The sequence below is a fragment of the Ornithodoros turicata genome, chromosome 2, assembly GCF_037126465.1.
Source record: "Ornithodoros turicata isolate Travis chromosome 2, ASM3712646v1, whole genome shotgun sequence".
In the NCBI taxonomy this organism is placed as follows: domain Eukaryota; kingdom Metazoa; phylum Arthropoda; class Arachnida; order Ixodida; family Argasidae; genus Ornithodoros; species Ornithodoros turicata.
The window spans coordinates 79,607,887-79,632,634 of NC_088202.1; the positions used below are offsets into that span (position 1 = coordinate 79,607,887).

The 24,748-nt window shown below is 43.8% G+C and overlaps 1 protein-coding gene across 1 annotated transcript; it reads right to left on the bottom strand.

The window, feature by feature from the left end:
• Window positions 1-6,087: 6,087 nt before the first annotated feature.
• LOC135385609 (protein lifeguard 2-like) lies at window positions 6,088-17,123 on the bottom strand. The gene is made up of 12 exons (XM_064615036.1): window positions 17,016-17,123; window positions 15,846-16,155; window positions 12,119-12,240; window positions 11,978-12,042; window positions 11,128-11,181; window positions 10,993-11,043; window positions 10,255-10,294; window positions 9,724-9,761; window positions 8,747-8,834; window positions 8,598-8,687; window positions 6,808-6,855; window positions 6,088-6,742 (listed from the first exon to the last, which is right to left on the bottom strand). Exons 2-12 carry the CDS (start codon window positions 16,147-16,149, stop codon window positions 6,596-6,598), a joined length of 1,047 nt encoding a protein of 348 aa, XP_064471106.1. The 5' UTR covers window positions 16,150-16,155; window positions 17,016-17,123; the 3' UTR covers window positions 6,088-6,595.
• Between the last annotated feature and the right edge of the window lie 7,625 nt (window positions 17,124-24,748).

Here is a 24,748-nt window from a genome sequence, read left to right on the forward strand (position 1 = left end):
GTGAGGTATCGCCATTCTGCAAGTGGGCTTCTCCTCGTTATATCCAAGTGTTAAGTGAAGCCCACTTCACGTTACTGCCATTGTTGTTTATGGTATGGGGTCTCCATTCTGCAAGTAGGCTTCAGCTCATTACACTCGAGTGACAGGTGAAGGCCACTTCACACTGTTGACAATATTCTGTCACTAAAGTCTAAAACTTCTGTGACCTCAGGGTCAGCACTGTACTTTGGGCACCGCATGTTCCAGTATATGTACTCCCAACTTTCAGAGTTATGTTCAGTAACAAATGGAAATATCTGCAGGTTCTAAAAAAAAATGTACAGGAAATTCACAATGTAAACATAGAAATGAGGAGATCCACACCAAGCAGGCTGCATGGAACATTAAGCAGAACATCATCCAATGAACACAACACTACAAAATATTTTACCATACGGTATTCGAAATTATTCGAATTGGTCCTTTTCTGATTATTCGAATTCGATTCGCCGTCTGAAGAAATTATTCTGAATCGATTCGCAGTGCAAGTGAAATATTCGTAACCTATTTGCAATGGAAATTTTGCTATTCGCACAGCTCTAGCTGGAGGTCCATGACAAACAGCACATTTCACATCCTGACATTTCCGGCATCCTGTGCTTGCGTGCTTTTGGCTTCAAATGAGTGATGCTAATGTATTTGGGAATGTCGGCCATGTAGGTGGGTAATATAACCTCTTCAAATTGAAGTCACAAAGAAACGTTGTTGGTTGTCATGGTAAATGTGGACTAGGATGCGACAGCAATTCAGACTGTTCTGATGTCAATATTGGCCACTTTTGCGACGTTAGCAACTGTGCAAAGAATATTCTTGGTACATACTAGTGCAAGGCATACAATTGCACGTCAACAGTACCTTGCATTAACAAAATAAGGAACTGGCACTGAACTGCATTGGGACCTCCCATTTGGTACCCTTCTGTGTCTCGGATGCTGCTGTATGTGGTGCAGAAGGAATGCCCCATGGAAAATACACTGGGGTCTCTTCTGAATGTAGGACACCTCCCTACCTTGGAAGTAGGACAACCCATATTTCCCTGTGTGAGGCAGTTCAAATGTTTCTTCTCATGTTTTATGCCGTTGTCACAAGGAAGGGTGGTGGCTGTCTTGTGGACAACACTGTGCTATAGCATATCAGAAGTTTACACCTTCACACCTAACCAGCATTGCACAGCTGCTTGACCAAGGGGGAATCCAAGCCTCAAAAGCTTTGTATTGCCGAGTACTGTTGGTTAATGCTTTCAAACGCTCCAACACTTGCAAACATTTTATTCTTGTCCTGCAAGTAGGGTCTAGCATATGTTTGCACTGACAGCCATGGAGCAGTTGGCCTATCTTGCTCACCAAAAGTGGAACATGACAGGGGTAGAACCAGTGTTGTGGGATTTGATTTGACATGAGAGGCATTTGTACTTGATTTGGTTTTGATTGGCAGCTAATTAATGGGTAGGATTTGGATTGATTGAGATACTTTTTGCAGAAGGGAGCTATTGGAGCTGACAGTGCCAACGCCACATGGATACAGAAGGCCTGCTTATTGCCTCCTCTCACTGCTTCCAACTCGCAACATGCTTTCCAGAATTTCCAGCCATGAGAAAGATATGGGACCGTTTTCAGCTTTATTTTAAACTTTTCCCGTTTAGTACGCGGGGATGTTCCACCACTGCTCGCAGACGACGTTCGTCTAAAAGCGATAAAACCCCAGTGCAGGGGACACAAAGCGACGACACAGACGAAGCACTGACTGACAAACAACTTTAATGGCTTTAAATAAGTTGTTTGTCAGTCAGTGCTTCGTCTGTGTCGTCGCTTTGTGTCCCCTGCACTGGGGTTTTATCGCTTTTAAATGTACCACCAAACAGCCCGGTTTTTATCGCTTTTTGACGTTCGTCCCCGTGACTACGACCGCTGAGAGCTCGTTCGTGATTGGCCGCCGCTGTTGAAAACACGATCCTTATTGGCTGACTGTTAGCTGGTTGACGAGTAAGCAGGCTTTCTCTGGGTGGTGTTGATAGTGCACTACCGTATTGAAAGTCCAAGGTTCGTCCCACCACAGTAACCACATATGGGATGTACAGCTTTGTGTCACAGAGCTGTAAAAAGTAATGAGTTACTAGTAGCTAAGGAGAATCTCGATGATACGAATCTCACGGGGTAGCGGAAAAAATTCGTCTCAAACGAATTAAACAAAAATATAAATTGAGGCAAGAAAATACAGTGACTGTTCATTTTCCGTTACTGTCGGTGAAAGAGGTCGGTCGTAACGCTCTTGTGTCTCCGTTTCTGGTCAATGCTGCCCAAATTCGCGAGATGATTCAAAAGACCCGTGCTTTCCATCCACCCGCGAGTCGCGCGACACTGTTCTAAAGCGAGCTTCTCCTAAAGCACGCAGGCGTTACGTGAAGCCGACTTGCGGAATGGTGACGCGTAATGTTGCCAGAAGTTGTCCTGATATGTTCCCTCCAAGTGTTCTGGGTCGCTGTTTTCCGCCAGAGCGATGTCACACAGCTTCGCGGTTTATTGCTGCGAGGGTGGTAAAAAGGTCAAATCAGAGATAAGGTTCCGGGAAGTACAATCCCTTTGATCTTATCTCCTCCACCACCACCAAAGGAAAAGTCATTGCTTGCATTGCGCAACATGATGTAAGGGAGTTCGTGGTGAGGATCGCGCTCCCTTTTCGAAAGAAGGAGCAGCGTGACTCGCGCGCTCTCGCGTCACGGGGGAACGACCTCTGTCGCATCCTCGGCTCGTTCGTATCATCCGTAAAGGCAAGATAACGTGTTAGTATCATCCGAACTCGAATACATGGGAAGAATAGGCATTGCGGCCGGGACCGGACAAGAATTCGTATCATCCCGAAATTCGTATCATCCGTGATCGTATCATCGAGATTCTACTATTGTTATAATCATCTCTGGACGAATTAAGTACTGCACCAAAAATACGTTGAAACCTGAGAAACTGTGGCTGTAGTTTAATTACATGCCGCCTGTAACATGGACTCTGGGTATAGTTACTTTATGCGGTGGTTTAAAGCACCACTGATGTCTTCAGTATACTATTAAATTTACTGTATTTAAACGTTTCTCCATGCGACAGAAGTATAATAAAATTTCTAGTTTTGAGAAGAGGGACATAATGGGGTGGCAATGTGCCACACGTCTCACAACGTTGCTCCTAGAAGGTAGATTTGCTACAGCTGCTGGCAGTCTTCCACCGTGGTGCACTGTTGCAAGGAGAGACACGACAGAGCACCTGATTACCTCACCCACTCTTGGAGAATCTGAAACCATGAACTTTTCTGGTTCTTTTTTCGACAGTTCATGGAAGCATATAATGTTGTCTTATATATATATACAGTTAGGTTTCTTCGTTTTTGGATTTTTTTTTTCGGATTTAGGTTTTATGATTTTTCAAATTCAGGAGGGGAAAATCTGGTACCATTTAAACACGAGAATTCGGGGAGAAATCTGGCGTTATGATCTCTGTTTGATATGTCACCGGGGAATTTTCGGGTGAAACGAAAGGCATATGAAACAAGCAATATGTGACACTAGGACAAGAAACGAGAATCTTTATATTTCTGCTCGGAACTGGGGCAGTGACTGACCGCAGTATTCAAACAATTGCCCAGGCTCCACGAAAGCTCATCTTTGACTAGGAGGGGATCATAAAAGGAGGACAAATAGGTTGTCACAAATGACTCTCTTTGCAGGTATTATGATTCACTTTTCCGACGGTTTATCGAGAACGCAAAGTTGAAGGACTGCAAGGATTTCGGGGAGATATCTGGTTTAACCAGAATTCATGAAAACTTGTTCGGGGGGGAACTATCGTGAAAAATTGGGATTAAACCGAAAATGAAGAACCATATATAATGCATTTATATTTTGTGTACGGGTCTTTGAACGAGGTTCATTTCTAATATGAAATAAAATAAATATTTTTTGTAGTATGTAGGTGCCAACTGTAACACATGTCTGAGCATTTTTTTGTTCATGTGGATGCTGATCTCAGCTAGTTAACAATAGAGCCTTATTTTGCTTTTTATACGTATAATTTACATTGGTTTAATGTTAGTTGTTTAATTAGTGGTTATAATTTACAGTGGGAAGTATAATTTACGCATGACTCTAGCGTTGTCTGTTCTGTGACAGAGTAGTAATTTCACAGCAGGGTTTTTGTTTATTTTGCTGGGTGTTCCCAGGATTTTTCTCCAGGTGTAGGGAGGGGCCAAGCACTCAACCCTATCATAATGCATAATGTGGACTGTGCAGGTGGTCAGAGATTCAGGTGATGACAATGGCACTCGAGTATAAGTCATAACGACCTGTGCGTAAAGGGTGCAAAGTTTTCGCAGATGATCTTTGTGCTTCAAGGGTGGGAGGGCTGGGCACGGCCCATATCCTTGCCTCCCTCTTGGAACACTATTCTCTTATCTAAATACTTCCATGACCTGGGAAACAATGTGTGGCCACTTTAAATGCATGTAATTTGAGTAACTCGATTACACTGGATGAGTAACTGACTATAACTGAATTACATTCTAGTTTTGGTAATAAAGTAAATTACTTTCAAGTCACGCAGTTGTAACTTAAGTGCCTTTCTTTGTGCAACTTGCACAGCTCTTGTCACGAACAAATGGAGATAATCTGCAAGCAGGTATTACGATTACATGTTTATGGTTTAGAAGCAACAGGATCGCGTACTTACTGCAATCTTTTTCCAGTAGTAGTGCGTGACCCCTAGGGGTAAGCATAAAAATAAACCTTTTTAAGGCACACTTTGTCCAAGCTCTAGAGTCAAGTGGGCATACTCTCTTGCAGAAATGTTAGCCACTGGCACCTGTGTTGCTCTTAAAGTTCATGAAATACTTATCACATGAAAACAAACTTTGCATACCTGTATTAAGGTGATAAGGGATAAAGTGATAATAAATTATTGCTGAAGGGCTTCCACTTTCTTCTTTCCATTTTATAATAACATCTTATAATAAATAATTTTATAATAAATAACATTTCGTGCTAGCCGCCCTCGGTGGCTCAGTCGGTAGAGTAGTCCTCCTGCTGATCCCAAGATCGTGGGTTCAAACCTGGCTGAGAATGGTGGCAACTTGGTGGAAGGGTACAAGTTGCTCAGACACACTGTCTTCTGCAAAGGATGTTAAATGTGGTGTGTCGAGATTTCGGCGCACGTTAAAGAATCCTCGGGTGGGCAAAATTAACCGACAGAGCCGACCACTGTGGTGGCGGTCATAATCAGTTGTCTCACGATGTAAATCCCCAAATTATTATCATCATCATCTCGTGCTACACCTCCAAGTATTAATAAGATTCCCTTTATGTTCTTGATCTCTCCCTGGTGGTCAATTGTGCAATTGTTGATTGATTGTTGTGCTGGATGCCTGTTATCAGAGATATTTTATGCATCATTCCTAGTCTTTCCAGTTGAAGTGTTTCAGGGGGCAGACTTTTTGGATTTAGCAGTGGATTAAAGGGCATTTGATTAGTCATAGAAAATATTAATCTGGATTCAAAATGATTCGTTCTGCAGACAGAATTGGACATGATTTGGATAGGACTTATGGTCATTTGTAAAACGTGCATTTGATTTGGATTCGATTTATGTCATAAAATCTACACCACTGCTGTCATTTGCGCTTTACTGCATGCATACAATCAAGTCGGGAGCACAGAGGACACAGCTCGGTCGAAGCACGAGTTTTCTTGTATACTTCATGGTGTTCTGAAGACCTTCGTAGTGGTACAACGAGAGCTGCAAAGCCCACAATTTTTCTTTAGTACTGCCTACTAGTATATTCGTTGTGATTGCACCATCTCCCTATACTTCAACGAAGTTAAACCTGCTGAAGTTTATTGTAAGGTTTATCTCTTGTTAGCTGCAGAGATACTTTGTAAGCTCCTTGGCTATTCTGATTAAAAGCTTTGGGACTGATCCAAAAATGGTTGGGGACAGTAATTACAAGGCAGCTACACATCTGGGCATTGTAGCATTTCAGAAAAAGGAAAGATGCAGCAAAGACAAAACATGTAATCGTATGCTTTATTCTATAAACAAAGCTTGTTTACAGCAAGCCTGCATGCATTCTAGTCAAATTACAATGGTTTTACATACTAGATTACATCAAACTTTAGCCACTAACAAGTAAGGATTGAAAGATGCTTTGCTTTGCTCATCTCAAAACTAACTATACATACAAAGAAAGCAAAGAGCAGCACCCTTTGTCTAACTCTGCAGGGCTATGAGCACCTTCTTAGAATTGCTCCCATACGAAAACCTGAACAAAGTGCACTCCAATTTCCACTATGAACCATCTTACATATTGGGTGTCCAAAGAAGATAATACTGGAAGGAGAAACAAAAACAGTAACACATACATAACTATTTACAAACTGTTTTTTCAATCCAACATGTATTTACCAAACGAGCAAACACTGCCCAGGCCTGTACAAACAGTAAAACATACCTACAAATTCTGCTTTTATTCCATTGTCTGCTCATTCATTACCCAACACAAGCATCTTTCCACATGGCCTCTACCGACGGCTGCCGAAAAGCCGCAACAGCAGAAGGAACAACTGAACAATATCCATGTACAACTGCAGGGCAGCAAAGATATGTTCTTCTGGGCTCAGCTCAACCTTTCTTCCACCCATGATTCTTTGTGTGTCAAAAGCCAGAAACTGTTCAGAGAGCAAACTAAAGGTTATGACAAGTTCCTGCAAGACAGCTGAACAGCTAAACCCACCGCCATAAACAGCAGAGCACCAAGAGCAGCATAGATTGTGTTCACGATCTGAAAGGAAGAGTTGAGACAGACCTATTAAGAAGTAAATCGTATCATACAGAGGTTCTGTACATGGGATCTCTCCTTTTAACTCTTTCCTTACTACGCCCATACAGCATAGATCACTAGTGATCGACGGTTTGCGTGCTGCGCTCTGCAGCCCCCTGAGCGTATATGAACAAGCAGTGACATTTGGTGGACACTACAGACACTGCAGATTCAGCTTCGGTCTGGCTTTTAGCTTCTCCTTGTGGTAGTGATTTATGAAACTGGCTCTGCGCCAACGAGGCTGTGCGGAGATTTTATCTGGGACGTGTCGTCATCTTCCCGCGGCACACCTCCTTTCACAAGTGCACAATACTCACACTTGAAGTGTATTTGGGGTCGATTAGTTTATTAGAACACAAATAATGACTACGAGCATGCTGGATAACCAGAGTTTTGTCCTGAATATAAGGATATGTAAAACTTGCACTGTTGCTGTTCTTCCTGCCTCAAAATCAACTAGGAGGAATGGAAAAGCGGTCGAATAGCAAAATGTTGCACAAGAACAGGACAGCTGAGAATGAAACGAATGTTGTCTGCAGAAATTACGAAGCTAATTTCCGTTTTAATCATTCAAGGAACTCTGTCGCACGCTGGCATGTAAGGCATGAGTGTCGACCTTATTTTCCACAACTCTGGCTCCTTGACCTAGAGTGTTGATATTTGCAGATATTACTTTAGACAAAATTTGCCACATTTTGTATGTTTTGAAATTCTTAGGTTGACATTTTTCTTCGAGATACAGGCGCATCTTCACGAGTTTTCTGTTTGCACAGATTTTTTTTTGTTCCAAAATTAATTAAAATGAATTTTAGAAATACATGAACAGCTTCTTTTCTGAAACCCATATCATTTGATAGGGCACTGAATTAGGTACAATTTCCTTAAAAGTAACTTATTCTCATGTGATACTGACCGCCACAAGAACTATGTTTGTCAAGCAACCCAAAAAATGGTCATTTTTTGCCGCTATGTCGCAATATGTCCTGAAGGTATGTATTTTTTCACTGCCATCTTTTTTGTAATAAACATTCCAATCAACAAATGCATACCTGCCAACTCTCCCGATTCATCCGGGAGACTCCCGGATTCGGACTGGTTTGTACGATTGTACGGTCGAGAAGCAAATCTCCCGGAAAATGCAGTTTCCCTCTCTACATCTCAAACGCCTGCTTTTTCTCTGGGCACACAGATGAAAACGTCAATCCAATACCAGCCCAATTGCCATCGGCATCGCTGCCGCTTCCCAAAGCCTCTGTGTTACGGAGTTCAGGGGTTCAGGTCATGGTTCTAGTTCTAGCACTTCTAGTTTCCGGGCATTTCCTTCATGTTTTTGGGCGACAAAGGTGCCTTTGCACTAGCTGTTTCGACCTTGCGTACCTCGCAAATAGAACCTCGACCTCGAAAACAGAACAGAGACATAGTTTTGTGGCGTCACGTTCTTTTGAGAAAGTGTCATAGCCTTGTCACAGCTTGACACCCAGATAGTTTCTTGGAGAGGGCAATGTCTGTTGCTGCAAAACGACGAGCCTGCTGGGGTGAAGTGTGCCCCTGTTACATATGCAAATAAAAGCCACCCAACATCGGCTTTCTCCTACCCCCCCCGCGTTTGAAATCTCCCTAATTTGTATGTTCCCAAGTTGGCAGGTATGCAAATGACATTCACACTAAAATCTATGCACTACGATGATACAGTGTATGCATACCCTGTTGTAAGTGAAGATGGTGAGTATGCCAAAGAGGATGAGCACCCACAGGCCCACGAAAAGGAAGCCACCACAGGTCGTGAAGTCAAACTATTTAAAACATTTGCGGACTCAGCAGCCGTTGCAATAAATATGAAGACACAGTTTACCTTGGAATAGCAGGAGAACAGGGATATAACCAGACAACAGCTTGCGCAGATACCCCCTGCCATCAGCACGGCGTCTGTGCTGTGAAAGCTGGAGACAGTGCAGGCAGTACAGTCCATACTGGGTACTACTAGGCACTATCAGCAATATTTGTGTGGCACCGCCATAAGTAGAGCCTGAAGTGTTAGGGTTTAACCCGATTCTTCCCCAAAGTGAAGGTTGCCTCTTTAGGGTAAAACCCAATTTTTACCCGCCAAATTGCCCTCACTTAGACGTTTGTAGGAATGCACATTAACTTGTTTGGCAGCAAACACAGTTACATCACCATTTGTACCGAACCAGTTCAGTTAGTTTGAGTAACCGAGCCTGATTTCTCCCCGAATTTAATGTACTGGAAGTTTTTCCACCCGAATTTGCATGAATTTAGAGCACACGTTTATTTACCAGATTTTTACTCCCCGAATTTGGAAAAAAATATTTCCCGAAAGCTTCAGGCTCTACCCGTAAGCAATAAAAATTTGGAACTAATTCTGGTTGCCTGACTTGATTTCGTATACTCCACGGGATATTTTCCCATTGTTTTTCATGTCAATTCAACGATTCAGACATTTTTGCTGGTACAGTAAGATGTGTCAACAAAGGTCTGTTCTGGTTACATGAGAATGCACACATTACTAACATTAGAATTGCATTGAGACAGATAACTGATGCTTTAGAGTACAACATTAAAATTTTGTGAAGTAGTAGCTTTGGAAACATTTGAATTCTTAAACTGAATCTGATTATGGGGTGGCTAAGTTGGATAAACGTATTTGTATTCCATCCACCACCCTGTTGCACAGTTATACTCTTTGTCACGGAAAGTTTATTCTTGTGAATGACTACAAAACATGCAGAAAAGTGCCACTGACACACTACAAGGAGAGTGTATCTTGTAGGCACCAGTAGACATAATCCATAGAATTTTATGTTACTGTACCTCGAAATGGTTCCCACCAAGTAGGACATCACCAAGGTCTGTAACATGAAGGCACTTCTATAAATTTGCGTACTTGTATAGTAAAATCCTGATGAAGGACCTACCAGAACGTCAAGTAGTACATGCTGGGTGTGTATCAAAACTTTCTCAACAAAACAAGCCCTTTGGATGGTATATATATATATTTAGGGCATTGTGTTATCGGGTTCCATGGATTTCGAAAATCGTTGGGGGGGGGGGGGGGGGGGACTGATTTTATTCCAGGAGCCATAAAACAGCCAGGTGGTATGCAGATTTGCAGGTGGAACATAATAAAAAGATTCTCGCATGAATACCAAATGAGAATGGGTTTAACCCTAAAACACAAGGCCCTAAGGATATTCCCATGCGCATTCAGCAAAACAGTGTTAAATATTCTTCACACGCATTTATCAAAGTATTAGCAGTGTGAACACAATTTTTTTTTTTTCACTTTACACGTGCTGGCAAGAAGGTACCAAATGTGCAGAACTGCATGCTACATATACTTACGAATAAAAACAAGAGGATAATGTTAGTGGGGTACGTTCGCCTGAAATTCAGAAAAAAACAAAACAAATAAGAATTACCGCACTCGTTTAATTTTCTATAGCTAAAAGATAGAGAGGAAAAAGCAAGCGTCATGTCAATAGTCTATGTCGAGTTGCACAAGACAGTGTTCTTGACATGCCCCTTGAAATCCCGCCTTTGTTCTCTTACGCTACGTCACTCTGCTCAATGTAATCAGTCACAGGGACATGGGAAAAGCAATTCAGACTGGACTAGCGATTAGTAATTCTAGTGAGGTGGTTACAGAAGAGTCACGGTAACTGGCACAAATGAGGGATTATATGGTGACCAAATTACATGCATGAACATCGTTTGTGGAACATGTGACAGCTGCAATGATTACGCATGTTGCAGAAAAGTTCCATCAGCAGTAGAAAGACACAGCTACCGACATGAGCCGTTCTGAACATAAGCTCCGTAAATATTGTAAATTCATTGGAGAAATTATGCAATGTTGAGCAGGATGGTGACCTTCCCTGCACATACACAGAGAAGAGTACTGCAAGTGCTGTTGACATAATGCACTCTTTATGCAACTTTGAGATTGTGCGGTAATTATAGATACATATCAATTTTGCAACATCCACGTTCCAGAGCAGCACAAGGACCGAAGGCTCAAGGGCTAAGCATCAGGGTCCTGTGGTAACCTGAACAGATAGAATAACACCTCTGCTCACTAACCTCAATCCTTCGGCACAGACAAGAACAAAGTAGACCACCAGGAAGCTGACACTACACGAGGGAACATGTAGGTATTTAAACCATATAGGCAACAACTCAACTTACAGGCAATTAAGTATAGATGGTGAAACTTACTATGCAGCAATGTAGGCCTCTGGAGTTGTCTGGACGAAACGCTTCACATGAGGTCTGAAAGTACAGGTGGGTAAACCATAGGCATTGAAGTTTTTTGAAGATTCCCAGACTAACTTTTTTCTTGCACAGATTTTGTTTTTATTTTGCTGCTTTTTGTAGGACTGAAATGTCACTTCACATGAATCACGCGAAACATGGCTAGCACTGAGCAGTGCCACAGGAAAAGGAGCTTGCATGGCTGCTATGCATTTCTGCACAAAGTGCAATTGACCTTGCCTCCCACATGATGCATTGAACTTTTCTACAAGTAATGAACATTATGCACATCAATGGCTGTGTCCCTTCAAGAAAATTTAAGCCTACGTGACCTGAACAAGTTCTGTCAAACACTTTGTTGCAAGGAGGTCATAACAGCAGCTACAAGGCAAGGAAGAACACTTTTAATAGTCAACATCAGAGAGGTGCATGACTAGGTCATACTAAAATGATGCATTTGTGCCTGCAAGATTTTGTTTACTGTTGAGCACCTCTATTCACCAACGTTCTCTCAAAGATCCATGCCTATACAGTACACGGGTTGGATATGCCCTTTCGGTTTCTGCCTCTCATTCAAGAGCCAGTGAAATGAGAATGACAGGTAGAAAGGTAGAAAATGCAGCAAAACAGTGACGAATCCTTAAGGAGGAGATCCTCAGGATGAGAGCCGCCGATATTTCAAACGGGGACTGCTCTTCGTCAGTTCACTGTTCTGGTTCAGGACAGTCTCTGTTCGAAATATTGGAAGCTCTCATCCTGAGTCTCTTCCCTCAACATAGAAGTCATGCATTATGAGAGACAAAGACTAGCTTACTCGTATATGAACAGAGCCACAAATGCTACTGTGATAGCAAGCTGGATCATCAATATGGCATAAACCTGTAACACAAAGAATCAAAATGTTTTCTGTTAAAATATATCACTGCCAGTGTGTCAGATGATGAAAGTACATCACCTTTCTAACGAAAGCTTGACGAACAGACTTGTCGGAGAACTTTTCAAACTGCTCAAGTACTGGCTCACAGTCACCATCGCCCTGGATCGAGAACGACGCTGTATTCCCGTCATACGAATCCCCTGCATGCACAGATGCAAGAGTAGGTCAAGTGTGACTTCTACGTATCAGTATAAACAAGACCAGACATTTCACAGCTAGAACATTTGTCCAGATGTTATGCCAATTTTTAAGGAGCATGGAAGCTCTCGTCCGTACAATTGGGAGATGAACAAAATTCGGCGGTCTCCCGCATAATCTGGGAGAGTTGGCAGGTATGATATTCACACAAACAGTACAAGTACAGGACACAATCTTTCAGAGCTTTCAATCTTGTGGGGTCAGAACATCTCCTTTCCTGAGGTATCAGTCTACGTCATCACGTCTTCTGCCCAATAGTGTGGTGCGTACGTCTCCTTTTTCTTTCTTTCATTCTTTCTCTTTTCTTTCTAGTGCGGTTGCATGCGCCACGTCTGACACACACCAGCCAACCGGTCGCCTTGCCCCCTTGCCCTAGTGGACGATTCTCGGCAGCCAATAGCAGTGCTGAGTGATCTGATGTCGCAACACGCCAGATGGGATAGATCTTTGCTTCAGTGTGCCCTCTTGTAAACTAATGGCGGGCTTCCCAACAGAGATGTTTTGAACGACAACTCCTGAAGGCAGAATGTTTGTGTCACATGGGTGGGATGAATCCAGAATTTCGCGAATCCGAATCCAAGGAAGGTTCTCCGAATCCACAAATCTTTTCTTTAAAAAGAGTTTAAAAGCTAAGAAAAAAAAAAACTTCTACTGAAAAGTGTATTGAAGCAGAATATGATACATTTGTTTAATGCAAAACAAAAAAATTACGTAATAGTTCAGTTTCGGGAGAAAATATACCCATATAGTTCATTTATTTAACGTATTGTTCAACGACTACAAGAAATACATAAATTCTCGAGCCTTATTATTTCCATAAAGCTGAAGCAACAATCAAAAGTGAAACCATATTGCTTTTAGACTTGTAATGTAACAGTTCCTGCCTGTACTCTTTCAGTCCAGAGCAATGTAAACAAAGAAACAAGAAAACACCCGTCGGTCAATGAGGCTTTCGGCGGACTCCGGAGGCGCCAATTTGAAAAAGAAAGGAATAAACGTGGTTGGTGGATTCGAAAGATTCGATTCGCCGTTTTGGGCACTAGGATTCGGATTCCCGAATCTTGAATCCCTGCCTAGGATTCGTGGATTCGGTTGGCGCATCCCTAGTAAAAACATATATGTTTGAGGTGCCCTGCATGCTTCTCTAAGTGCACAGAGAGGTGGCACTACTCTAGAAGATAAAGTTTTTTTTCAATGTTCCATTTTTCAAGCAGAAAATATATTATTTCTTTCAGCTCTTAACAGATAGTAGGTAGAAAAAAAAACGTTGATATGGCAGATCTGGAACATGGAGAAAAGTGCCCGTTTGGAAATCTGTAAATGGGGGGAGGGCCAGCAAAAATTTGCAGATAGTGCTAGAGGTGCATAAACCATCAGAGAGCCTGAGGCACACAGTTTTGTCGATTATTAGTAAAATGTTGCAGAGCGCGACACTAGCATTTTGATTCTATGACCTTTGTTTGTTGACCTACAGGGTGTCCCAGAAAACGTGTCATTGAATTATAATAAAAAAACTACACCACCTAGAATCATGCGGTCAACAGCATTTGTTCTTACTAGGTTTTTGCCAACTCCTGATGTGAATGTCATGTATCGTAAGTTTAATTATGTAAATATTTGCGAACTGAACTCGGAAATTTGCCAAGTAAAGGTCACTTTTTTACCCCACCAATATGAAAAGGGTGCCGAATTCACTCAAGTTCATGATAATTGACAGTGATATTCACGAGCTAACCCAGCAGAAAAAATAGCCAAACATCATGCTTTTCGTAGCACCAAACCAGAACGCGCCACGACTTTTCGAGCACAATCTCTCTCAGTCTGATGAAAGGAGGTCCGAAACCCAGCCCACAGAGTGATGGTAGAAAAAGTGACAGTTCCTGAAATTGGGAGAGGGAAACTGCGATCCCAGCGAAAGTTGGACGCAATAAGCCATACCTCCGTTATCTCTTTCTGCATTGCAGGTGTGGGCTGGGCTTCCAACCTCCTTTCGTCGGACTGACAAGGACTGCGCTGAAAAATTTGTCGCGCGCTAGCTCTGTAGAGCATGATGTTCGGCTATTTTTTCTGATAGGATAGCCCCTGAATATCCCCGTCAATTATCATTACTTTGAGTGAATTAGACACGCTCTTCACACTGGTGGGGTAAAAAAGTGACCTTTACTTGGCAAATTTCCGACTTCAGTTCGCAAAAAATTACATAATTAAACTTACGTTACACTACATTTACATGAGGAGGTGGCAAAAACCTAGTAAGAACAAATGCCGTTGACCGCATGATTCTAGGTGGTGTAGTTTTTTTATTATAATTCAATGACACATTTTGTGGGACACCCTGTATGTTTTATGATGCTCAGAAAATGTTTGGCTGATCATTTTAAGGTAAGTATTTAAAGAGATTGAAACATTTATTTTACTGAAAAACAAGCTTTCGGACGGAGTCCGTCCTTCATCAGGTGCGATACATTGAACACTTGGTAGAGATATTTATACTAATGTACATCAGAGAAAGGGGACAAAGAAGGTGATGAGGAGGAAATACAAATTCTTATTAGAGAGGACTGAGGGCGCAAAAAAGAAAATACGAAAGAAGGCGATGTACAGTAGGAGTGTTACAGGAGACAAAAACGGGTGAGTGAACATGGTAAAGAAGACCGCTGGAAGAAATATTACACTGCTGGGGTTTGAGAAAAGATAAACAATGGTAGCACTCATGTTTAGCCTGCATTCTAACATAAAGAAGCTGAGAAAAGGCTATCGGTTATTAAGAGTTTTGCAAAAGTGGTAATTTTTTGCAAAACTCATAACCGATAGCCTTTTCTCAGCTTCTTTATGTTAGAATGCGGGCTAAACACGAGTGCTGCCATTGTTTATCTTTTCTTAAACCCCAGCAGTGTAATATTTCTTCCAGCGGTCTTCTTTACCATGTTCCCTCACCCGAGATCTCTCAACGGTTTTTGTCTCCTGTAACACTCCTACTGTACATCGCCTTCTTTTGTGTTTTCTTTTTCGCGCCCTCAGTCCTCTCTAATAAGAATTTGTATTTCCTCCTCACCACCTTCTTTGTCCCCTTTCTCTGATGTACATTAGTATAAATATCTCTACCAAGTGTTCAATGTATCGCACCTGATGAAGGACAGACTCCTTCCGAAAGCTTGTTTTTCAGTAAAATAAATGTTTCAATCTCTTTAAGTACTTATCTTATTCACTTAGATGGGTAGAAATCCAGCGAACCGGTAGAATGTAGGAAGGGAGTTACCTCAGGACAGAAGCCGCCGATATTTCGAACAGAGACTGTTCTTCTTCTGGGCCCAGAAGAAGAACAGTCTCTGTTCGAAATATCGGCGGCTTCTGTCCTGAGGCAACTCCCTTCCTATCTTATTCACTTGCGAGTGCTAGATTTCTCCCATTTTTTGCCTGCTGGTGACCATTTTAAGTACAACCTGAATGGTGGAGTGGAGAAAGGGATACATTTGACAGTCTCAGGTGTCATACAATGTCCTTAGAATCTAGGTATTGACTATAGCCATGACTCACTGGTACTTACCACCTTGGTGGCCATACTTTGGACCAACTGGGTTTGCATATGGAGGGGGCTGCATGGGAACTGCACTGGGTGCAAACCCAACATGGGGTGGAGGGCCACTTATGTTTTGCGATGTTCTGTCATTGGAAGCTACACCAATTTCGTTCATGGGGCACAGCGGAACTGCACCTGGCTGGAAGGCATGCGCCGGAGCAAAACCTGGTTGCGGTGCGAAACCTGGCTGTGCTCCGTAAGCTGGTGGAGGTGACAGCTGAATCGGGTAAGGCAGCTGCGCCGGTACGCCTTGTGGAGCTTTGTCTGTCATGCTTGCCTGCAAAGAAGATAAGTAGATAAATTACTGCATTTTACAAAATGGTGTAAAATTACTTTCCTTCAGAGTGAGACTTCAGGACTTCTGCATCCACTTCAAAAACAAATTTGGGGGCAGCACTAACATCAGAGCTTCGCAAAAAGAAGGGAAAACGTGACATTGGAGTTATTCCTATGGTGTATGAATCAATTTCAGCTTTATACAATTCTGTTGCCAAGGCAACAAACAGCTCCTGTCAGAACTAGTGCGGACAACACATGCCCTCCGGATATGTTGTAAACACAGCACGCTTGAGGGTCTCGTCATAGTTATTGGAGGAGGAGCGATAAAAACCGGGCTGTTTGGTGGTACATTCTAAAAGCGATAAAAACCAGTGCCACTGCTTCGTCTGTGTTTCGTCTGTCCGTGTCCCCTGAACTGGGGTTTTATCGCTTCTAGAGGAGTACTCGTTGGATAGTTCACACCTACATGTCAGAATTTAAACCTGGCTCGCAATGTGTGATTTACCGAGCAACCATCGACGTTCGAATTGTGCACTACGACAGTCGGAAACTTTGAACACGATGGAAACTGTGAGGTCAACTGCATGAGAAAATGTTAATGTAAAGGCAGGCTGTGTGTTATATGTTGTCGCTGTCAAAGGCCTTTCAGAGCAACCTTGTTCAAGATGTTCGCGAAACGAAGGTGTACTAGAGCAACACGAAGGCGGTGAATGTACCCACGGTCAGCGGGCCTATTCCAGACCTTGGAAATGAAACGAAGATGCTTTCACGTTTGTGTCTTCAACATTACACTATTACACAGCGAAAACAGAGGAGTCGCGGGTCCCACGTAGGTCATAGATAACGAAAAATAATTACCACAGTGTAGAGCCAGATAAGTACAATGGTGTGCAAGTCCAGCCAGTGCGGAAACGATGGCGAGACTCCCCGCTTCGAAAATAATGGCGCTAGTGTGCGACATAACGCTCTTCTTGATCATTGGCTCCAGTCGCTGACATCAGCTTGCGCGGTGGGGACTGGTTGGGGGTGAGGTTGCAGGATTGAGCGGTAAAATAATTGAAGGTTTTCCCTCCTTCCTCTCGTGGCATTGCCCATCTCTGAGACGGACAACGGCGAGATCTTTCATTCGCACCCACCGTTTTTCCTCCAGATCTAGATGTTTAGTGCTACACCCGAGCGGGAAGAATTTTGGTTTGGAGGCGGGAGGGAAATCTGGAGGTTGCGCTTTCGCTTGGCAGTCAAGATGTCACCGTGACGTAATCACGACGTTTGTAGACATTGCGAAACCAAAACAGCGCGTGCGGAGAACACCGCCCTTTCAAAAAGCCGTATTCCTTCACGAAGGTCGCGGGTGGCTTCTTTATAAACAGGGAGAGGTCTATTAATCGCACCATGGAACGAATCTGCACCAGATGACGAAAAGCACCTCAAAACATCCAAACTTTCATTCTTCAAAATTCAACACAGCGCAACGTTACAGCGGAGGCGCAGAATTTCCATCTTTGAGCGAGAGGCACCGGATCCACAGACTTTTCAGATGTCTTTTTTTGTTTTCATCTTTCTGGCACACATTTCGGGTAGTGTTAGGGGTTCAGTGTCTCTGAAAATCCCTGCATGGTGACATTTCATTGAAACCGCTAGAGTACTAATTCTAGATCTAAAGGAACAATAAGTTGACTCGGTACGAACTCGCTCGAAAACGCGCTCGACTCCACTGACAACGAAGCCCAACATTTCAACACGCATTTCGCAGGATCAAGGAAACGACATTCCAGATGATATCTCGCCACTCGTCTGGACGTCCTGTTTCCAGTTAGTATTACTGTCGTCTTCTTCACGCATCTTTCTTGTTTCAGTGGGCACGTTCTTTTTGCAGAGAAATACCGCATTTTATGCACCTCTTGTCACTAACTGAGGTGCGCAATGGGTGTTTTGATGAAGCTGTACTCGACGAAAGTATGTGCGTCGATATCTTTATAAACTAGCCACGATAGCGTGGTTTTCTGTTCCACCTGGAGGGACAGCCGAATCAGATTTGGCAACACTGGTGGCAACATCGAAGTGGTAGGCAGTGGTTTATTGAGGTTACTTGGAGTTCTGTAGAGAGCTTTGTATATCAAGCAACACATATACGCACTTTTCCAGAGTTTCATTCGGCTGCAGCACTCGACCTGTACGACGTTTTACTCGATCTACGCAAGGTGTGCATGTAAAGACTGGAAATGGTCCCACCGGCGTCTACGGGGCAGGAGGGCAATTGCCCCCCCCCCCCCCCCACCTGAGCCCGTCTAGAGGGGCGCCAAACAGGCGGAGTTCGGGTCGCAAGAATGCGGGAGGGGGGGGGGGCGCAAATTTGCTCTCCCGGAAGCGAAAAGTAGACGCCGGCCCTGGTCCTACCGAAAATGTCTGGAAAATCTAATTGGGTTCATTTGGATATCATGTAGACGGAAACCAATCGAAAAGCAGGCAAAATTACAATTTCCAATAGCTTACGGGACAAATATGATATCGAAAATCAGTTGCTTTTCAGTGTGTTCTCAATGAGAAATTATCCTGAATGTCAATGAGGTCCAATTGGAGCCCACACTGAATGTACAAGACGCACATAAACCCATTCACTCTTGTGTTCCATTGAGCCAATGTGCTACAGCACCAGACTTCCCATTGAAGTCGTTCCCAAATTATCATTGTCAATGTGGTGTTTAAAATGTAATCACATCAGATGATTGTTGCTTCTGCAATGAGTATAAATTAGTGATGGGCCAACAGAATCGGCGAATCATCGCGTCCTCGAATCCTAGGCAGGAATTCGAGATTCGGGAATCCGAATCCCAGTGCACAAAACGGCGAATCGAATCTTTCGAATCCACCGACCACCTTTGTTGGTGTCTTTTTAAAATTGGCGCCTCCGAAGTCCGCCGAATGCCTGATTGGCCGGCGGGTGTTTTCTTGTTTGTATGTTTACATTGCTCTGGACTGAAAGAGTTCAAGCACTAACTCTTATCACAAGTCTAAAGCAACATGGTTTTGCTTTTGATTGTTTCTTATTTTCACGAAAAGAATTCAGACTCGAGAGTTTATGTACTTCCTGTAGTCGATGAACAACATGTTAAATAAATTACATTTAGCAAGAAGTATACGGGTATGTTTGCTCCTGAAAGTGAACTATTATTTAATTTGTTCCTCATTAAACAAAGATATCAAATTCTGCTTCAAAACACTTTACAATAGAAGTGTTTTTTTTCTTCTGGCTTTTAAACTCTCTTTTTTTTTAAAGAAAGTATTCGAAAGGTTCGAGATTCGGGATTCGCAGAACCTTCCCTGGATTTGGATTCGGAAAATTCTGGATTCGTCCCATCTCTAGTACATGATAACGTTCGGTTAGGTAGACTGTCGAAATGCCAGGCGGTTTTAGAACCCTTCCTATAGCTTTTGACAGACCGCGAACATGCGTGATACATACAGCATTATCGGGAGCGGGGTTCTTTTCACTATCACGACACATTCCAACTATAGTGTTCCTAGTAAATTACATGGGGTAATGATTCCAAAGCAACACAGTCGGTCGGGAGGCGGGTGGTCCGATGACGGGGAGCAACGCTATCCAATTGGACGCCACCGGCCCTATTTACGTTTTGCAACACAGGAAAAACAATGGCCCGAACAGGAATCCCGATATCCGTAGCCCTCATTTCCCCGACGACACCCCACCTACTTGCGCTTCATGCAGTTTATTGTAGATTATTGACGTTTGTGATAATCTAAACAATGAACAGCTCATGTAAAGCACACAAGGTTTTATTGAGACATATAAAGGCACTCTTCTATTACACAGCAGACAATAGGGATTCAAAATGTTTACTATCAGAAATTCGGAACAGGGGCAAGAGCAGGAAGCCTAAGGTAAATGATATCACAAGAGGAGAAATGACTGCCCAAAAAGTACCGTAACTTCATAGGACAATAGGCCACCAATCCATCACACAGGAACTCAAAATGATATTTAAGAATGACTACTGTAAAGATGCAGACAAATGACCACCTGTACAGTGCTGGACATAAGTTTACGGAACACGCTCCGGCGTATTCCTTCCTCGGAGTGACACGCTAGCACCGAGTGGTAATGTACGGACTTGCAAACAGGCGACTGGGTTACCTAGGCACATGTTTGTAAGTCCGTACGGTCCCATTCGCTGCAAGCGTGTCACTTTGAGGAAGAAATGCGCCGGAGCGTGTTCCGTAAACTTTTGTCCAGCACTGTGCAACCACCTGAAATATGTTGCCAACTGAATCCAGATCATGACTCAGTACATAACACTAAGCAAACCTATGAATGTCAACATTGAACCCAGAAAATATCAGCTGAGAGGAAACCATAGAGTGAGCACAGTCCTAAGATAAACATCACTTATCCCACAGTAAGGTTCGATAAGCATGATCACAAATCCAGATACTGATCCTGTGGTCTAGACAGGTGCAGGTGATGGCGAACAGCCAAGTCTACGAGAGAAAAGTTACCTTTCACAGCACTAAATACCTCACATCAAAAGAAATAGGACTTATGATTTCCCGCGCGCTGCTCAGGTGCTGCAACATTTGGTCGTTAGGCAAGGGAGTGTAGCATAAAGTGATGGCCTTGTGCTGTCCGTAAGAACAACGATATCTGTTAAACAGCACTCACCAATGGCAAAATGAATATACTTCCGTCGTGGGTACTTCGCGTTCATATCCTCCAGCAGCCCCACACACCTGCACGAGCGGTCCCTCTCCCTCAACCCAGACCACGAAGTTGGAATCGCGTCGTTGCGTCCCTTTGGCGGCACGGATTCACCCTTTCTATGCCAGAACTTCACCGTAGCGCACGGGACAGTCACGTGATGGCAAATCGGCAAGTAACCGGGAACAGAGCGACGTGGAGTAGTCTCCGGCTGTGTCATTGCGAGTTGTCCGTGCACACTGGCTCGCGGACGGGAGTTGGCCGGGAATTCTACCTTCTGTATTCTAGGAAGGAATTCTATCTCTCCCCACTCTCTCGTTTCTCCTCTCTCAAGCCCTCAGGAAGCAGTCGGGAAAACGTTGTCGATATCGGCCAGTTTGCGGTATACGGAGGTGGTGGCGCTGGTGGTTCTGGTGAAAGGGCTGGCTGTTGTCGGCCTCACAGGGGTGGGCAACGTCACGACTGACGCCCTGGTAGAATCGGCGTCCTGGGCCGACTTCTAAGGGAAATGTGCCGACATATGTCTGAAAGCGTGCTGGTCATGTCACGTCGAGACTGGGATGTACCCGAGTTCGGATCCCAGTGCATGCTATGCTGTCTGGGATTTTTCCTGAGTATACGGAGGTGCATGCCCTGAGTCATTACTAGTCACTAGTCACTAAAACATCTAGAAAAGGGAGATCGCTCTCTTCGTTGTCTATCGTAAACTGTATGTTAGGGTGAATCAAAGGATTGTATAGGGGGAGTTGGTACAGGTTATGGTACTACAGCAAGAGACGACTGTAGGACTGTATATATAGACGGTGACGATGAAAATTTCACCAGTTTTGAGTCTGCAGGTGGTCCGTTTACTTCATGTTTTTAACCCTCTGTCTTCGTCTCTTGCTGCAATACCATTATGAACCTGTGAAGGTGAGGGCTGTTAAGCAGATCATGAAATGACGTGACATCCACAGTTCCCCCTGAAGTCCGTCAGGACCACACCAACCCCCTGTCGCCCACTGCTTTCTACTGTCCTTTATTCATCTGTCCATGTCTATACACAGTTCATACCCATGGTTGCTTCATGGGACTAACACGAAAAAAGAAAAACGTCTGGCAGATATTATGCAAGTTACAGTCCCATCAAATTAACGACAGCGACGGTGCTGTTTATTTGAACTCGCGTGTCGCTATGCGCATGGCTCGCCCTGTCGATTGCGGTCCACAGAAAGGTCTTCCGTACGCACGCTCCCTAGGACGGCTCATAATGTCGCTATTCGCCTCCGCACACACACGCAATACCGTATACCGTCTCCGCTGCTACAAGCGACGAGAAGCCGGTACACATGCGGAGCAAGCCTTCACATGCCCTGACATGTGAAACGGCACGGCGGCATTGCACACTGCACTGCCACTGTGGTCGCTGCTACTTTTTCTCTGAGGCCCATGACGGAAACGTGACTCTCAGAAATGACCAATCTGCATCGCGCGCTTTTTTCTCGCTTCTTCGCTTCATCTCGCGCGAAGGGAGAGAAGGGGTTTTGGCGATGCGACGTACGGACAGGATCTTCACGAAACTGAACCCTTCACAGCTGTCGCTTTAAAAGAGGCACACACTAGGGTGTTTTAGCTAATCGGAAGCGTTATACGAAAGCAGTATCATAAAGGAAGCTGTCAAATCCAAGATCAGCAACGTGATGCCATGCCAGTCACTTCATAGCAATCAGATGCATGGCTTACCACATTTTTAGAACCCTTATCGTAAAAACCTTCCAATTTGCTAAAGCTCTCCCAATCCTTCCAATCATTCAAAATCTCCCTACTGAACCGGTGTCGTGATAAAGAAACAAACGGGCGGGAGCAGTGTGACCCGACGCGGACACCGAGGTCCCAAAAGTGCGTTATCGCATTTAAAAGACCCTGTCGAGTGTTCTGGCCACGGCTCAGGCAAAGACAGCTGATAAGATACACGAATTGTCAAACATACCAGCGAACTGCTTAAAAACTCCCCGCCCCAAGATAAGAGCTTCCCTTTCTAGCCACGAATGCTTCCCTGCTTTGATGAAAAACAAGGCGACATCCTTTGCTGGAGAGCAGATCTGCAGATCTGCGGCCACCAACCCATGTTGGTGGCCGTTGTCTACGCGTTGTAGTAAATCCAGTTGGGCCTGTCGTCGTCTCTGGTCATCCCCACAGGTATCATGTGAATGCTTTAGGTCATTAAAATCGATGGCTCTCGATATACAGGGAAAGAAAATTCAGTGTGCATTATTCACTCCAGGTGCCTGCCACCGGCAACGGCACGACAATCGACTTTGAGTTTGATAGTGAACTTGGCACGCTGAAACTTACCGATTCTGTAGAGCATATCAGCACCTATTTTCATGCAGCAGTATTGCTCTGGAACGAACACAGCCACCCCCTCGGCCTCTGTAAGAAAAAAAAAAAAAAAAAAAAAGAAGAAGAAGAAGAAGAAAAAAAAAGGGGGGGGGGGCAATAGTCGCATGGCGTCCACCGGTCCCGTTTATGCCGTTTATAGCGCCCTAGAAGGATATGCAGGCGCAAGGTGGACGGTTATCGTGCTATGCGGTTCCTTCACTTTCACATAAGGCGATACATTGCTAGATGGTTAGGTGTGCATGTGGATGTTGTTGTTGTTGTATATGTACTCGTAGTGCGGCCAATTTTTTTTTTTTTCACGCTAAACCCACAAAGCGTTAACCTCTCTATCATTACTTCATAACGCATTGCAGTTCTGCTCCTACATCTGCGCCATATCCGCAACACATTACACGCAATTGAAAATTATCCCCACACTTTCTTAAAATTTCACCAATTGCTATCGCTTTACTGCTCGTTGCATCAGCAGGGAGACTGTTAATATTTTTAAACCGCTGTTCGGTTTCCTTCTGCAGTAACACAGCTGTAAGCCTCGCAGCGAAAGTTCAGTGGGGGGGGGGGGGGGGGGGCGGAGCCAAAGCAAGTAGGCGACCGCTACTCTACCACACCTTTCCACGCTCCTGTATACATTTACACATACATTTCTTGTTTGCGTACATCACGTTGCAACAAATCTAGAAACGTGTTCAGACACATGGTGAGGACAATTACTCCACTTCCATGCACAACCTCGAAGCGCTTTTGGTTTCGGTTTCCTGCGCCTTCCCGGCAGTTCCATTATTATACAGCAGATGGCACTACCACCCTTGTCGGTAGTCGGGCTCTCAGCTCATTTCAAACAAGGGTTAAGGGAAGGGTATCGGTAATGGTAACGGAAACAAACGTTATATTACCGAAATTGGAGATGGTAACGACAACGGAAACAGAAACGCATGCCACTGTCCTCCATTACCGGAAACAGAAACGGAAACGAAAATTATCGTCCGGTAATGCATTCCAGTAATGGCTGCTATTACTGTTGTGCGATGACATTTCAGTGACTTTTCATTTTAATTTTGTATTTTGATGACTCCATTCCCTGTAATGCTCTAAATACTACAGGACAGCATGGAAACAAACCGCAGTATTGGATACCGAGGGTGCATCACCCGCTTACCTATTCGTGACATTACCTACCTACATGACATAAAAACATGAGACTTACACAACATATACTCTACGCACTCTGCTCCACCATAGCACAGGGACGACAGCATCTGATTTTTTATTTTTATTGTTACTTTCTTCATTTCACCGTGGCTATATCAGTATTGTTTACTACTGAGAGCGTCCGCCTATGAATGTGACATTGGATGAAAGTTACGCCCATCCTGGTTGCTGGACTGTGACTGAAGACAGAAGACTGACTGAAGACATGTTCCTACACTTCTTAAATCTTGCAAGATGTGTGCATCCCAACGACGTAAAATTACTCGTGTGGTGTGTACGCGTG